Source organism: Panulirus ornatus, chromosome 59, assembly GCF_036320965.1.
Source record: "Panulirus ornatus isolate Po-2019 chromosome 59, ASM3632096v1, whole genome shotgun sequence".
NCBI lineage: Eukaryota > Metazoa > Arthropoda > Malacostraca > Decapoda > Palinuridae > Panulirus > Panulirus ornatus.
In genome coordinates, this window is record NC_092282.1 from 22620162 (window position 1) to 22637329 (window position 17168).

Here is a 17168-nt window from a genome sequence, read left to right on the forward strand (position 1 = left end):
CAGCGTCACTTCGTAGAGAGAAGAGGGAGACTCAATACAGAAGATGAAGCGTCGTTGTTGAGGTGCTGGTGAAAATGGTTCCCAGTCATTCGGCCTCCGTCGCTCCTGAGGTGCTCCCCCCCAAAAAAAAAACTACCTCCTCTTTCGTGAAAAGGTTTTGCCATCACTGCTGCTCCTGCTGTAGCTGTGAGCGAACGGATTGCTCCCAAGGCACCATCTCCACCTCCATCAGGGCGAAAGCATCGTCCCTGACGGAAGGTTTACGGATTGGGAAAAGACGTCGTGAAATCACAGAGTGACGCAGGTGATGAGGCTGTTATGGCAAGCCATCTTGTCCCCACACAATGTATATGGTGCTCTGTAAACAAAGTGATCTTTCCAGTACTCATTCCTGGATCATTGTGTTGTATAGTGACTCACACGTGACCTGGTGGCTTTACGGTACTGCTGTGGTTAAGGTGTGAGCAGGTGTGATGGTGTCTGCCACAAGTCCAGACACCGACTGGAGGCGACGCACCAAATGCAGTGGACAAGACTGGAAAACGCTTAGTCTTCATGACATCAACTGTGCACATGAATTTAGCGTGTCTTCATCCCTGATCACAAGCACTCAACTATGCCCAGCTAATTCTGCAGCTTTTTTGATAAGAGAAACGAATCAAAGACTGTCTTACACCTGATGAACTAAAGCACCTTTTTGCCTTCCACAACTGGAGGAACCATATGTTATCACCAGCAGGAGACGCCTTCAAGTTATCAAGTCCTTGTGTTCCAGTTCCAGACGTCAGAATGGTGTTAATTCACACAGCTGACTCTAGCAGTTTCCAGGACCCTCCGTAAGGACCGGGTGAAGGACAAGAAAGAATGGAGCACTGGAACCCAAATGAGTGTGTTCCAGTTCATCTTGTAGTTTCCAGGACCCTCTGTAAGGACTGGATGAAGGACAAGAGAGAATGGAGCACTGGAACCCAAATGAGTGTATTCCAGTTCATCTTGTAGTTTCCAGGACCTTCTGTAAGGACAGGATGAAGGACAAGAAAGAATGGAGCACTGAAACCCAAATGAGTGTGTTCCAGTTCATCTGTGAGACAAATCATACTTCTGCAGTGATGGAAACTGTAGTAAATCAAACAATTTCCTTTTTCTCTCTCTCTTTCTCTCTCTTGGTTGGTCTGCCGTGCGTTGATGCATCCTCTTCCATCGACAGCCCAGACAGCACAATACCATTTTACCCATCTGTTAACTCTGACGGACAACAGTAAAGCGAGCATGCTGCACAAAAAAAAAACCTTCAGGGATGTTAACAGTTTGAAGGTGTTGGTCCTCCCAGTTATAGACATGCAAAGCTTCGTCTGTCCCTCACACCAGACAGTCCCTACATGTTTTTCGTGTATGCACTGATCGTCTGCAATTATATTTCGTTGTCTTATGATACCATAATATTTTGACTTTTAAAAGTGCCTTAGTTACTGAAAGCTGTGATCACTCCAGTTTAGTTCAGTGTGTAAGTGGCTCAATGCACATCTTTTTTGTAATATGTTGTTTGGTTCCGTTTATCATCTTTGTAATGTATGTGGTTCTCTGTGTAATTCTGTAGCGTGTGATTCGTGTGTTGTCCAGTTTTTTGTGTGAATTCATCTAGGACGGGGAAATGAGACAGAGAGAAATGTTCAGTCCACCACTCCAGCCCACCACTTACTGTCAGTGATCGTAAGACATTTATGAAATGCTCAGCTGAGGTTTTGACTGCACGAAGCTCTGCTGAGATTTTGACTGTATGAAGTTTTGCTAAGGTTTTGACTGCACGAAGCTTTGCTGAGGTTTTGACTGCACGAAGCTTTGCTGAGGTTTTGACTGCACGAAGCTTTGCTAAGGTTTTGACTGCACGAAGCTTTGCTGAGGTTTTGACTGCACGAAGCTTTGCTGAGGTTTTGACCTCACGACGAAGCCAAAGACTCATGCATTGACATTAGAATTAGATGGATGTTCATCCTGGGAGGAGATTACCTGGATGGTAAGAAACTTCCTTGATAAATCCCAGTAATATAACCATCCACTTCGTTCATAAATCCTAGTAATATAACCATCCACTTCGTTCATAAATCCCAGTAATATAACCATCCACTTCCTTCATAAATCCCAGTAATATAACCATCCACTTCCTTCATAAATCCTAGTAATATAACCATCCACTTCCTTCATAAATCCCAGTAATATAACCATCCACTTCCTTCATAAATCCCAGTAATATAACCATCCACTTCCTTCATAAATCCCAGTAATATAACCATCCAATTCGTTCATAAATCCCAGTAAATATAGCCATCCACTTCCTTCATAAATTCCAGAGATAAAACCATCCAATTCGTTCATAAATCCCAGTAAATATAGCCATTCATCGATCAAAATGAGTATATTGACTTTGTTTTTCTTTTTTTTCTTCAAAAATCTCTCAAACACCGTAAAAATGACGTGGGTTTCGTTTGGCAAGTCTGTACAAAGATCCCCGCGGAAGCTAAGTGGTTCTGCTCTGCACCAATTAATTTCGTCCAATTTACCAAATCCCTTTCAACTAATTACACGCTTCTCTCTCTCTCTCTCTCTCTCTCTCTCTCTCTCTCTCTCTCTCTCTCTCTCTCTCTCTCTCTCTCTCTCTCTCTCTCACGTTTTCTCCATTCCCCCCCCCCCGCCACACACACACACACACACACACACACAAAAAAAAAAAAAGACGATTATGATTTTTTTTGACCCTGTTGGGATGTGTGGTAGGCTCTCAGGGATTGAGCGACGTGAATAACTTTTCCTCCACACACAGACACACACACACACACACACACACACACACACACACACACCACACACACACACACACACACACACACACACACACACATACACACACACACACACACACACACACACACACACACACACTGTATACATACAATGTTGCGAGAGGGGTCAACAGTGTGTTAAACTCTCGCCCCGTAACACAGAAATAGTAATCACAAACACGCACCCATACTCACATACATACACTCATATATATATATATATATATATATATATATATATATATATGTATATATATATATATATATATATATATATATATATATATATGTATATATATATATATATATATATATATATATATATATATATTTACCCAGGGATAGGGTAGAAAGAATTCTACCCTCGTATTTCCTGCGTGTCGTAGAAGGCGACTAAGAGGGGTGTAAGCGGGTGTGAGCGAGGAGTAGGGTGCTGGAAACCCTCCCCTTCTAGTATTTCAGTTTCTGAAAGATGGGACGAGAGGAGCCATGCAGGGAGTGCTCCTCTGTCTAGACGGCTCAAGTTGGGGTGATTGAATGTGCATGGACGTAGTCAAGATTTGGTGAAGAGATACAGCAGGTAATACAGTATATTTAGAGAGAGGAACATGGATGTTCTGGCTATGAGTGACACTAAGCTCAAGGGGAAGGGAGATGAATTGTTTGGCAATGCGAGAGTAAAGGATGGGGTGGCACAATCATACCGAAAGAGTTGTGCAGTATTTTTTAAAGAAAGTGTAGAGGCGAGCCCCAAACTGATGTAGGTGAGCTGGTGGATGACTATTAGTACTTATATGCACCTGTAAGCGAGAGGAGTGAGGAAGAGAGGCGAGTATCTTGGAATAGGTGATTGAGTGCATCAGGAACTTTGATGCGAGGGATCGAGTGATAGGAATAGGTAATTTGAATGCAAGAATGGGTGATATGATGGGTGAGGGAATTGATAGGATGGGGGGGGGAGGAATGAGGTACTCGCTGTGAAATGAAATGAAAATAGTGCACAGTTTGTGGAGCTGTGTGTTAATACAGGCTGGTGATGAGGAATACTTGGTTTGAAAAGGACAAACGCAAGATCACGTGGGTGATTGGGGGGCTAATGGTGACTGGTTATTATTGGATTACGTCCTAATGGATGGTCGTTTTTAAGAGTTTTTTTTTTTTCGGTAATAGATTTATCGTAAGGAGCAGCTGGTAGGATGTGTGATAAGTCCTTGGTGGAAGCGAGAGTGAAACTTTGTAAAAGTTTGAGGAAAGGAAATAACGATACAAGTGGGAAGAGGAGGGTGATAGACCATGGAAGAGAGGCTTGTGGGAAGAGACAACAGGAGACATTGGAATGACAGAAAAGGTGAGAGTGAAGGAAACTAGGAGAGTGGCTGAAGAGTAAGGTGGTTATCATGGAAGGGAGAGCTTATATATACGAGAAGAGCGTAAAGTGTGTAGCGTATGGGTGTGTGATATAGGGTAGTGAGTGGTGGAATGAAGACGTTAAGTCGTTTCTGAAAGAGAAAAAGAGAGGTGTTTGGGGCATTATCTGCAGAGAAGAAATGCGAGTGATTGGGAGATGTACAAGAGGAGAAGGCAGGAAGTGAAAACGTGCACACTATACCTACACCATAACACGTGTCTGCACACTATACAATGAGACGTGCACACTACCCCACACCATTGGACGTGCACACTACCTTATACAGCGAGACGTGCACACAAGCTTACACTACACTATGAGACGTGCACACTCCCCTGCACGGAGAGATGTACCCAGTACCCTACTCAATGAGATGTGCACCCTACTCTACACGAAAAGATACGAACACTACACTCCGTAATGAGTACACTCTACCCTGCCCAATTATACCTAGGCACTGCCTTCACCATCCCAGAATCTAATTGTGTCGTAATTAACATAATCATCTGCAACTAAATACCATGACAGTAATTTTGATTTGATTGCATTTAATTCCATTAATGGCTCCTGACAGTCCCTAGGGAGAGGCGAAAAGACATGCTATAATCCTTCCGAGCCAGAGGGTTTGTTTCCCCATGAGCCAGCAAACAGGGAATGACCCTAATGGCTCTGGACAACAGAAGGCCCTAACAGGTTTACCAGCACAGAGTTGGATGGTTCAAGTGCCAACATCCCACAGCTTCTCTGTTGCTCCCCGCTCGAAACCACTGTACTATGCCTCCTTTTCTATATTCTATAGCGTTTTATATTCTGCTTTCTATGTCCTATAATATACCCGAGGTGGTTTAAGTGTTCCACTTTCAACAAATATGAAATGAAATTTGTATTTAGAAGTCATAAATGTCTAATGAGTTTAATGTCCTTTTTTTGCAGTTATCGTCTGTGTATACGAAGCTCGAAGACCTCCTTTGCCAGCAGACAGCGAGAACCACCCCCCACTGCATGTGACAGCCTCACAGTCCTGTACCCAGGAGGAGTTCTGTGCGAGGGGCTCCAAACTGGACGCTGCCACCTGGTCTACACACAAGGCACCGAAGGTAAGGCAAATGGAGTGTTACTCTACATCTTACCCGACCCGGCTCAGTGTCTACGCCTCACACTAGCAAAGGGAACCTGTCGACGCCTTTGTCTTGTTCTCGTACCTGCGATCATCACTGAATCGCTTTCAAAACTCGTACGTTTTGATGCGTCTGTTTATATGGGTTTAGATTTGGTTCGACGCACTTCTCGAACCCCCAGTCCTCGTTGTATCTATATTATGAACAAGTAGTCATGGTATTTCCTGTGGTAATTCCCGATGTTCTCTTTGCTATAGTGACATGAAGATTCGACATTTATGGGTTCCGAAGTCATTTTCGTGTTCCAGGACTATATCATCAAGCTCTTCGTGGAGTATGAGTGGTAGTCATGGTATAAGTGTACATAATGATCCATATTGCATTGTTCTCCCTTACCCAATACCGTCCACAGCTTGCAGATAACCCTATGTTACTGAATCAACCTTTCCACTCATGAAAACATGTGGGTCATGTCGCATCCTCTCACATGGTCCTCCTTTATGAACGGTTCGTGTGTACAATCTGCTGCCTGTTTAGAATCCCTCTTCACCTACTGCTCTGTTCGTCATCCATGTAGATTATAGATGATGGGGACTGTCAATCCTCTTCAGTACATGACCTCATTATAGACTGTCAGATCTCCTTGTTCTCTGGCGACTCTATCCCGCCTCACAAGCGTCTCTTCCCTCCTTCACACACACACACATATATATATTTGATTCCTCTATCAATCACACCAGGTCAGGTCCACACACGTGGACGTGTGTCTCCCCAGGATGAAAATATTACACACATGTGTTAGATCGCTTCCTCGTGACACCAGATGGACAGAAGATGAAACACTGAATGTATGAAGGCAGAGGAGAGGCTAGCGAATGTATGAAGGCAGAGGAGAGGCTAGCGAATGTATGAAGGCAGAGGAGAGGCTAGCGAATGTATGAAGGCAGAGGAGAGGCTAGCGAATGTATGAAGGCAGAGGAGAGGCTAGCGAATGTATGAAGGCAGAGGAGAGGCTAGCGAATGTATGAAGGCAGAGGAGAGGCTAGCGAATGTATGATGGCAGAGGAGAGGCTAGCGAATGTATGAAAGCGAAGGAGAGGCTAGCGAATGTATGAGAGCGAAAGAGGGGCTAGCGAATGTATGAAAGCGAAGGGAAAAGAAACAATCTGATATTTTGAAGACAAAAGGACCAGCGGCTGAAGGTCTGAAGGCACGAGAGGAGCAGCTGAAAATGTTTGACGGCTTCAGAACAGCTTGTGGCACTGAAGGATTTATTTCTTTAATTAACACCTCACTCCTCCTCCACCCACCAAGATTTGCCCGACCTCAAAAACTTAATAAGAGGCAGCGTAGCGCTGCCTTCTGAGGAGAGAAAACTCTCTCTCTCTCTCTCTCTCTCTCTCTCTCTCTCTCTCTCTCTCTCTCTCTCTCTCTCTCTCTCTCTCTCTCTCTCTCTCTAGGCAATACTAGGCGGGACAAAGGCCATGGCAACAAAGGAAAGCGGAGGAGGAGGGATGGGGGATGGGGGATTTGGGGGGTGGTTAGGATGGGGAGGAGAAAAAAAACTTAATTAGAAGCTCTCTCTCTCTCTCTCTCTCTCTCTCTCTCTCTCTCTCTCTCTCTCTCTCTCTCTCTCTCTCTCTCTCTCTTATCCCTCTGGCTAACGTCAGAAACGGAAGGAAAGAAGAGGGAGAGAGAGAGAGAGAGAGAGAGAGAGAGAGAGAGAGAGAGAGAGAGAGAGAGAGAGAGAGAGAGAGAGAGAGAGTAATGTTGACCCTCCAGCTTGCCCGGCGGAGTGTGGGGTCAACACTGGGCTGGATCCCTCCCTGGTACGACCCCCAACTCATCACCTGTCATATAGACAGAACCAGTTCACATACTTGACAGGGAAATGAAGAAAAAAGACCTTGTATGTCTGACAGATGTCATAAAGATACTGGCTTGCTTTACAAACTTTGGACAGGTGTCATAAAGTACTGACCAGCTGTACAAACTTTGGACAGGTGTCATAAAGTACTGACCAGCTGTACGAACTTTGGACAGGTGTCATAAAGTACTGACCTGCTGTACGAACTTTGGACAGGTGTCATAAAGTACTGACCAGCTGTACGAACTTTGGACAGGTGTCATAAAGTACTGACCTGCTGTACGAACTTTGGACAGGTGTCATAAAGTACTGACCTGCTGTACGAACTTTGGACAGGTGTCATAAAGTACTGACCTGCTGTACGAACTTTGGACAGGTGTCATAAAGATACTGGCTTGCTTTACAAACTTTGGACAGGTGTCATAAAGTACTGACCAGCTGTACGAACTTTGGACAGGTGTCATAAAGTCCTGACCTGCTGTACAAAGTCTGACAGGTGTCATAGAGATACTGGCTTGCTTTACAAACTTTGGACAGGTGCCACAAAATACTGACCCGCTTCCTAAACTTTGGACAGGTGTCACAAAATACTGACCCGCTTCATTAACTTTGGATAGGTGTCACAAAGTACTGAGCCGCTGTACAAACTTTGGGTCCTGTCAAATAAAGTGATTCGAGTCAAGTGGTCGAGCGAGACAAGTTAGAATGGTAAATGATTTACATAATCTACATTTACATTTAACATGAGAAAATTAACACTCTCCTGTCTAATGCGATTATCGCGTAAAATGTGTGATATAGGAATTAATCTGATGACAATTTACGTAGTGATAAGAGGAGAAATAGATACTGCAATTAAGAAAATACAAACTACATAGGCCATTCTTCGTCTGTTTCCTGGCGCTACCTCGCTGACGCGGGAAACAGCGATTAAGTATTATAAATGGATATATATATATATTTGCATTAACATATGCTGCTGATACCAAGCACATTAGTAGAGTTTACACATCATGCTGTACCAATGATGCTTCCTTGCATACAACACACACACACACACGCACACACACACACACACACACACACACACACACACACACACACACACACACACGCACGCACACACACACACACACACGCACATCCCTATCCATAAGACAGAATTCTGACAAGTGCCGTCTGGATTTTCAAGCAATTTCTATCGAGTTTCACTTCTTCATATATTTTCCTATCATTTCTATGGTATATCCTTCTAGATATGAGCTATAAGGATTAGAGCCGTGGGTAGCGTTGCTCACTAGAACAGCCTGGAACAGCCGGGATGATCGAGAAGGTAAATTCATTTGTTATTATATCATTTTGAGCAGTTATCACGTCTTGTTTTTCTCATAAAAGATATACGAAAGAGACATTTCGTCTAGCTATTCTCATAGTAGATACAAAGAAGAGACACTCACTACAAATTGTTTGTGATACCAGTTTGAGAGCACCAACTACCAACAAAGCTTATTACGAATTCTACAACAAAGAAAACGGCTCGGGGTTGTTTCCCTTTTTCTCCTCGTTTTCTTCTTTTCTTTTTTTGTACGACTGAAATCTCTGGGTGTGTGAGGGAGTTTTGTGTACATTTTTACCACTTTGACTCCACAATTACAGGACGTAAATTACATACCTTATTGTATTAGTCCTTATAGGATTGTAAATCTACATCTTGACTGTATTTCTCTTGCGAGATATTGTATTCTGATTGGAGCGGAATATGAATTTAATTAGAGATTTGAGTAAGATTTATAAGAGTTCCTGTATATGGCAGTTAAGGGGTAAGATCTTTAGTAGAGAGAAAGGTCCAATGGTGAGTTGCAACACTTTCCATCGCCTCAGATATTTACTGAAGTCATACCTTCAATGCCTCATTTTCTTTCTTTTGTCCGAGACATTAAATGGCCGTAACTGTGAAGTTTAAAGAAATGGTTCTTCTGGGCCTTTTGATTTATGATTTTGTACCATTGCTTCCCCAGAAAGGTCCCAAAAATCAGTTACATTAATAGTAGAAAATTTGCACCTCTTTCATACAAGTTTTCAGAATTCTTTGATTCGTATATGATATCATTTTATACTTTAATTCGCCGAGTTTTTAGAAATTTAGATCATACCGAATCATCTAATAACTTTGAAAAACCCTTTTTTCTCCTCTCACTGAATCACGGAACATTTTATTTCTTTTCCTCGTCAATTGACGTATGAAATAAGTCATTAAGAAGAATGTGAAATCAATATGTATCTGATAATGAGACGAAGTTATGTATTGATGTTAAAGAAGCTGTGTAGCTGGTTGGTTGGTGACAGGTTTTCTCAGACGTTTAGGAAAAGCCTGATTCGAATGTTGGTTTGTTGGGAATCGCGAATAGAGGTAACTGATATGTGAGGTAGGAGTATGCTTTATATATATATATATATATATATATATATATATATATATATATATATATATACTTTTAATTGGAATCTGTAGGAAATACAATAACACTAAGGTCTTCTTCACGCAATTCCAACATCGCTTTCACGTGAAAACAAATAAATAGATAAATGAATAACTGTAAGCGAATAAAAAAAGATAGCAAAACAGGATAAAACGTCGCATTTAAATAACACGAAAATACAATTATGGATAACGCAAAAAAAAAAAAAAATTACCTGACCACAGCGAGCTTGTGGGCAAAGCCGTTAATTGTTAGATAATCCAATAATTATTTTTTGTCATATAATACAAAAATCTTTCAGCTTTACTGAGCATAACAGACAATTGTTAACGGCTTATTATTACTCGATACTTTCAATTTCACGGCTTAAACAAACAACAATGTATCTTTACTTATTTTGTCTACTTTATATACGAATTATGAAAATGATTTCTCTCCGTATTGCAACTATTATTATTACTAGGGTAAGGATCTAACCTAGCTTAAGTTAGTATATCCTGCCCAAGTTAGGGTAGCAAACTACCCCGGGTTAAGACACAGGCTTTTCCATTAGAAAGGTTTAAGTTAGGCTTTTAGCTCCGATTAGAATGGAGTCGTGCCATCTTAGAACGTAATTTAGCAGTGTGTCCGTTTTCCCTTATCGTAACTGTAACGCATTACAATGATCATTTGGTCGTTTACATCAATAGAAAATTATTTAAAATAGCGCTGGCTTACCTTAGAATTTTGATAACTCAACTTAGATGCTATCTTTAAAAAGATGTTATTATGAAAACATCATAACACATTAAATGATGACTCTGAAGTCCAGTCTTTAAGCTTTCCTATGAGGAAAAAATAGTTCGTGCTTCCAGGTCAGAGATAAATCCATTTTATTCGCCATTTCCCGCGATAGCGAGGAAGCGTTAAGAACAGAGGACTGGGCCTTTGAGGAAATATCCTCACCTGGCCCTCTTCTCTGTTCCTTCTTTGGGAAAATTAAGAAAAAAAAAAAAGAGAGGGGAGGATTTCCAGCCCCCCCCGCTCCCTTCCCTTTTAGTCGCCTTCTACGACACGCAGGGAATACGTGGGAAGTATTTTTTCTCCCCTATCCCCAGGGAAAATATATATATATATATATATATATATATATATATATATATATATATATATATATATATATATATATATATATAATTCCAGGCAGTCTATAACCAGTCCAGACCTCACGTAATTGCGATTCACCAATAACTCCATTTCCCAAGTCATCTCAATTCATTCCATTTCCAGGAATTCCAAGACGAGGCACTGGACTAATAGACCTTCCAGCACGGAGGTGGCCAGCAGCAATGCCTGGAGATCAATAGAGAGTAAGAAATGATACTCACACGCGATCAGATTCCTTGAAGTAGACACGTAAGAGTGGCGTCCTGGAAGAGGATCTGGAATCGAATGCCATCATTTCGATGTTCTTTTTCGTCTCTTTGAACTCGATGGTTTTCTTTCATTTTCGTCTCTTTGATCTCATTGTTCGTTTCTCTTCTTTATCCCTCATCCATTTTCTTCTCTGTTTCACGTATGGCTGGCTACCTGTACACCGTTTTTTTTTTTTTGTGTGTGTGTGTGTGATTTATTCATTCTCTCATTTCGTCCTTCTTTGCACACGTTCTCTCTCTCTCTCTCTCTCTCTCTCTCTCTCTCTCTCTCTCTCTCTCTCTCTCTCTCTCTCTCTCTCTCTATCTATCTATCTATCTATCTATCTGTATCTATCTATCTATCTCTTTAGCCTGAACCAGGACGAGAATATGTGAAAGAACACTTCGGGGAGGGGAAAAAAGAAGAAAATTACTTAAAAACCACTTTTTTTTTTATCGCTCACCTTTCATTAAGGATAAAATGATTGAACAATGTATTGATCACCTGTCGTACTCAGCACGTTGTTCATTTTGTACCAAAACCTTTCAGCCAATCGTATCCCAACGCTATCAGCGAAATGGGTTCGCATCCCATCCAAACTATAAACAAAACAAAAACAAAAAAAAAAGTTTTTTTTCCTTCAAACAATCCTATATATATATATATATATATATATATATATATATATATATATATATATATATATATATATATATATATGAATATCTTTTTCAGATTTATTCATTTAATAGTAAAAGATAAGTTCCTCGAGAAGATCCAATGCATAAATGCTATTTTCTATAAATAGATAGATAGATATATATTAACCCCCACCCAACCCACCCCATTTCTTTACGATGACTATCGGAAAATCAGAAGGGGATTACGACCATGGGTAACGGGTGCGTGTGACGATGGCCCAGCCCATTACGTTATTGGACCAGCGTTACGGACAGGCACAGACACACACACACACACACACACGCTATAGACCATAGTACAAAAAAAAATGTATGGTATATGGAACCTACGAGGGTGTAAGATTGCTTCCCCAGTAAAGTAGAGAAATGGGTGATTACAGACGATGAGTACAGCAGCAGGTCTAGTACAGAAACACCATGAATTACAGACATGAACTACAACTGACCTACAAAGTTGTAGTTTTCCAAAGTTCTTCATTACCTACGTCACTTTCGTTGTAGTGAAAAGGGGGAGATACAGATGTTCGCGTCTCGTAGAAATTACGTCTCTACAGTGAGAATTGTGAACTCCCTCTCCCTCCACTGTCCACAAAAATATACTTTCAGTGATTTTTACTGATTAATGATTGTGGATCAAATTTAATGATTAATGATTTTGGGTCAAATTTAATTATTAATGATTGTGGATCAAATTTAATGATTTATGATTTTGGATCAAATTCAATGATTAATGATTTTGGATCAAATTTAATGATTAATGATTTTGGATCAAATTTAATGATTGTGGATCAAATTTAATGATTAATGATTGTGGATCAAATTCAATGATTAATGATTCTGGATTAAATTTAATGATTAATGATTTTGGATTAAATTTAATGATTAATGATTTTGGATTAAATTTAATGATTAATGATTTTGGATCAAATTTAATGATTAATGATTTTAGATCAAATTTAATGATTAATGATTTTGGATTAAATTTAATGATTAATGATTTTGGATCAAATTTAATGATTAATGATTCTGGATTAAATTTAATGATTACTGATTTTGGATCAAATTTAATGATTAATGATTTTAGATCAAATTTAATGATTAATGATTTTTGGATCAAATTTAATGATTAATGATTTTGGATCAAATTTAATGATGAATGATTTTGGATCAAATTTAATGATTAATGATTTTGGATCAAATTTAATGATTAATGATTTTGGATCAAATTTAATGATTACTGATTTTGGATCAAATTTAATGATTAATGATTTTGGACCAAATTCAATGATTACTGATTTTGGATCAAATTTAATGATTAATGATTTTGGATCAAATTCAATGATTAACATTGGATCAATATTGAGCCATTGCCCCCCCTCCCCTTCCCCAGTACCTCCCTACACCCCCCTTCTCTCCATGAGGTGTGGGGTGAGTGTGTCTCCCCCACACTACCACACCCACAACCGCCAGAAACCACAACCCACTCTAACCACAAGACGCACAACCCACTACAACACCATTAAGGACTACCACCCCCTCACGAACTGCTGGTTAGCATGAGGTATAACCCAGTTACTCCCACAGTCTGTGCAGAAACTCCACAACTCACCTCATAATGAGGCCATCCTACTCATTCCCTGTTCCTCTCGTACCGTGAGGGCGAAATGAGTAGCTTCATTCCTCACCCTTCTTCATCCCCTCCTCGTGTCTTTCCCCAGAGTGCGAGGTTCATGAGGCTTCTCATGAGGTGCTTCGACCCTAATGAGGGCATTTACGTAACCTATATGTTCAAGAGCTTACTCATAACCTGGGCCATCTCGGGCCCTCATTTTTTTCATGTTTACGGAGACGGCACAAGCAACTGGATGCCCTCATTAAGGCCATCTCATTTACGCGATATATATATATATATATGTGTGTGTGTGTGTGTGTGTGCGCCTGTGTAGGCGTTTATGTATATACATGTGTATGTGGGTGGGTTGGACCATACTTTCGTCTGTTTCCTTGCGCTACTTCGCTAACGCGGGAGATGGCGATTAAGTATAAGAATGATAATAAAATAAGATATATATATATATATATATATATATATATATATATATATATATATATATATATATATATATATATATATATATATATATATATATCTTTCTTTCTTTCATACTATTCGCCATTTCCCGCGTTAGCGAGGTAGCGTTAAGAACAGAGGACTGGGCCTTTGAGGGAATATCCTCACCTGGCCCCTTCTCTGTTCCTTCTTTTGGAAAATTAAAAAAAACGAGAGGGGAGGATTTCCAGCCCCCCGCTCCCAAATATATATATATATATATATATATATATATATATATATATATATATATATATATATATATATACCTAACCTAGGCCAAGTACTTATTCCATCGACCATTCTAAAGAAAGGATGAACAGCTAGGTTGACTGTGGGCCGCCATCGTATGGCGTCCAGAAATCATATAACCATTACAACGACTTATTCGTCTTTGACACATAAGTTAGATAGTAATTTCTAGAACATTAGACACATAAAACACTACTCATATACCAACAGCATAACGAACGAATTACCAGCACACTCAACTGTTATCACAAAAATACACACACACACAGATACTATACGTAACGGGTATGAGGTATCAGGGCCACGGTATAAGGTACGGGGCTTGGTCAAGTCTTGGCATCATTGTCTCATAGAAACCCAGTGTTTTCAGGGCGTTTAATGATCTGGCTGTCCTGCTTTGGGGTAGAAAAAATGATAGGGCTTACCTATTTCAGGGTAGAAATAAGGTTTGCCTATTTAGGATAAAATGTCGTTTACCTATTTAGGGTAAAGTAGGGTTTAGCTATTGCAGGGAAAATTGGATTTGCTTATTTAGTGTAAGAATTAGGGTTTTCCTATTTAGGATAAAATAGGCTTTGCCTATTTAGGGAAAAATAGGCTTTGCCTATTTAGGGTAAAATAGGGTTTACCTATTAGGGTAAAAATAGGGTTTGCCCATTGAGAGTAAAATAAGGTTTACCTATGTAGGGTAAAGACAGGTTTACCTATTTCGGGTAAAATAGGGTTTACCTATTTCGGGTAGAATAGGATTTGCTTATCTAGGGTAAAAACAGGGTTTACCTATTTCGAGTAAAATAGGATTTACCTATTTAGGGTGAAAATAGGGTTCACCTATTTAGGGTAGAAATATGGTGTACCTATCTAGGGTAGAAATAGGTTTTTACCTATTTAAGGTATATTAGGGTTTACCTATTTTTGGTAGAAATAGGGTTTACCTATTTAGGGTTGTTGTGGTAGAACATCAATTTTACCAACTGACAGCCAAGCGAAATTGCTCCGTTCAGAGCTAGTTTATGAGCCATTAGGCTTAGGTGAAACTCGTTTGCTATATATATATATATATATATATATATATATATATATATATATATATATATATATATATATATGACTCACGGTGAGGTGCCTGAAGATTGGCGGAATGCTTGCATAGTGCCATTGTACAAAGGCAAAGGGGATAAGAGTGAGTGCTCAAATTACAGAGGTATAAGTTTGTTGAGTATTCCTGGGAAATTATATGGGAGGGTATTGATTAAGAGGTTGAAGACATGCACAGAGCATCAGATTGGGGAAGAGCAGTGTGGTTTCAGAAGTGGTAGAGGATGTGCGGATCAAGTGTTTGCTTTGAAGAATGTATGAGAAAAGCAAATGGATTTGAATGTAGCATTTATGGATTTAGAGAAGGCATATGATAGAGTTGATAGAGATGCTCTGTGGAAGGTATTAAGAATATATGGTGTGGGAGGCAAGTTGTTAGAAGCAGTGAAAAGTATTTATCGAGGATGTAAGGCATGTGTACGTGTAGGCAGAGAGGAAAGTGATTGGTTCTCAGTGAATGTAGGTTTGCGGCAGGAGTGTGTGATGTCTCCTTGGTTGTTTAATTTGTTTATGGATGGGGTTGTTAGGGAGGTGAATGCAAGAATTTTGGAAAGAGGGGCAAGTATGAAGTCTGTTGTGGATGAGAGAGCTTGGGAAGTGAGTCAGTTGTTGTTCGCTGATGATACAACGCTGGTGGCTGATTCATGTGAGAAACTGCAGAAGCTGGTGACTGAGTTTGGTAAAGTGTGTGAAAGAAGAAAGCTGAGAGTAAATGTGAATAAGAGTAAGGTTATTAGATACAGTAGGGTTGAGAGTCAAGTCAATTGGGAGTTAAGTTTGAATGGAGAAAACCTGGAGGAAGTGAAGTGTTTTAGATATCTGAGCATAAGAATGTGTGGAAGTCGAGAACATTATCTCGGAAAGCAAAAATGGGTATGTTTGAAGAAATAGTGGTTCCAACAATGTTATATGGTTGCGAGGCGTGGGCTATGGATAGAGTTGTACTTAGGGGGGTGGATGTGCTGGAAATGAGATGTTTGAGGACAATATGTGGTGTGCGATGGTTTGATCGAGTAAGTAATGATAGGGTAAGAGAGATGTGTGGTAATAAAAAGAGTGTGGTTGAGAGAGCAGAGGAGGGTGTTTTGAAATGGTTTGGTCACTTGGAGAGAATGAGTGAGGAAAGATTGACCAAGAGGATATATGTGTCGGAGGTGGAGGGAACGAGGAGAAGTGGGAGACCAAATTGGAGGTGGAAAGATGGAGTGAAAAAGATTTTGAGTGATCGGGGCCTGAACATGCAGGAGGGTGAAAGGTATGCAAGGAATAGAGTGAATTGGAACGATGTGGTATACCGGGGTTGACGTGCTGTCAATGGATTGAACCAGGGCATGTGAAGCGTCACGGGTAAACCATGGGAAGTTCTGTGGGGCGTGGATGTGGAAAGGGAGCTGTGGTTTCGGTGCATTATTACATGACAACTAGAGACTGAGTGTGAACGAATGTGGCCTTTGTTGTCCTTTCTTAGCGCTACCTTGCACACATGGGGGGGGAAGGGGGTTGTTATTTCATGTGTGGCGAGGTAGCGATGGGAATGAGTATGAATTATGTACAGGTGTATATATGTATATGTCTGTGTTTGTTTATATATGTATATGTTGAGATGTATAGGTATGTATATTTGCGTGTGTGGACGTGTATGTATATATATGTGTATATGGGTGGTTTGGGCCATTCTTTCGTTTGTTTCCTTGCGCTACCTCGCTAACGCGGGAGACAGCGACAAAGCAAAATAAAATAAATATAATATATATATATATATATATATATATATATATATATATATATATATTTTTATTTTTTTTTGCTTTGTCGCTGTCTCCCGCGTTTGCGAGGTAGCGCAAGGAAACAGACGAAAGAAATGGCCCAACCCACCCCCATACACATGTATATACATACGTC

The 17168-nt window shown here is 40.2% G+C and overlaps 1 protein-coding gene across 1 annotated transcript in view; it reads left to right on the plus strand.

Annotated features, from left to right (window-relative positions):
• The window catches only part of LOC139767265 (uncharacterized), a 64423-nt gene extending 52736 nt beyond the window's left edge, over positions 1 to 11687 (plus strand). Inside the window, exons 2-3 of the mRNA XM_071696435.1 lie at positions 5179 to 5342; positions 10980 to 11687. Of these exons, the coding sequence (XP_071552536.1) occupies positions 5179 to 5342; positions 10980 to 11056 (241 nt within the window). The 3' untranslated portion in view covers positions 11057 to 11687. The remainder of the gene's footprint in view (positions 1 to 5178; positions 5343 to 10979) is intronic.
• The last annotated feature ends 5481 nt before the right edge of the window (positions 11688 to 17168 follow it).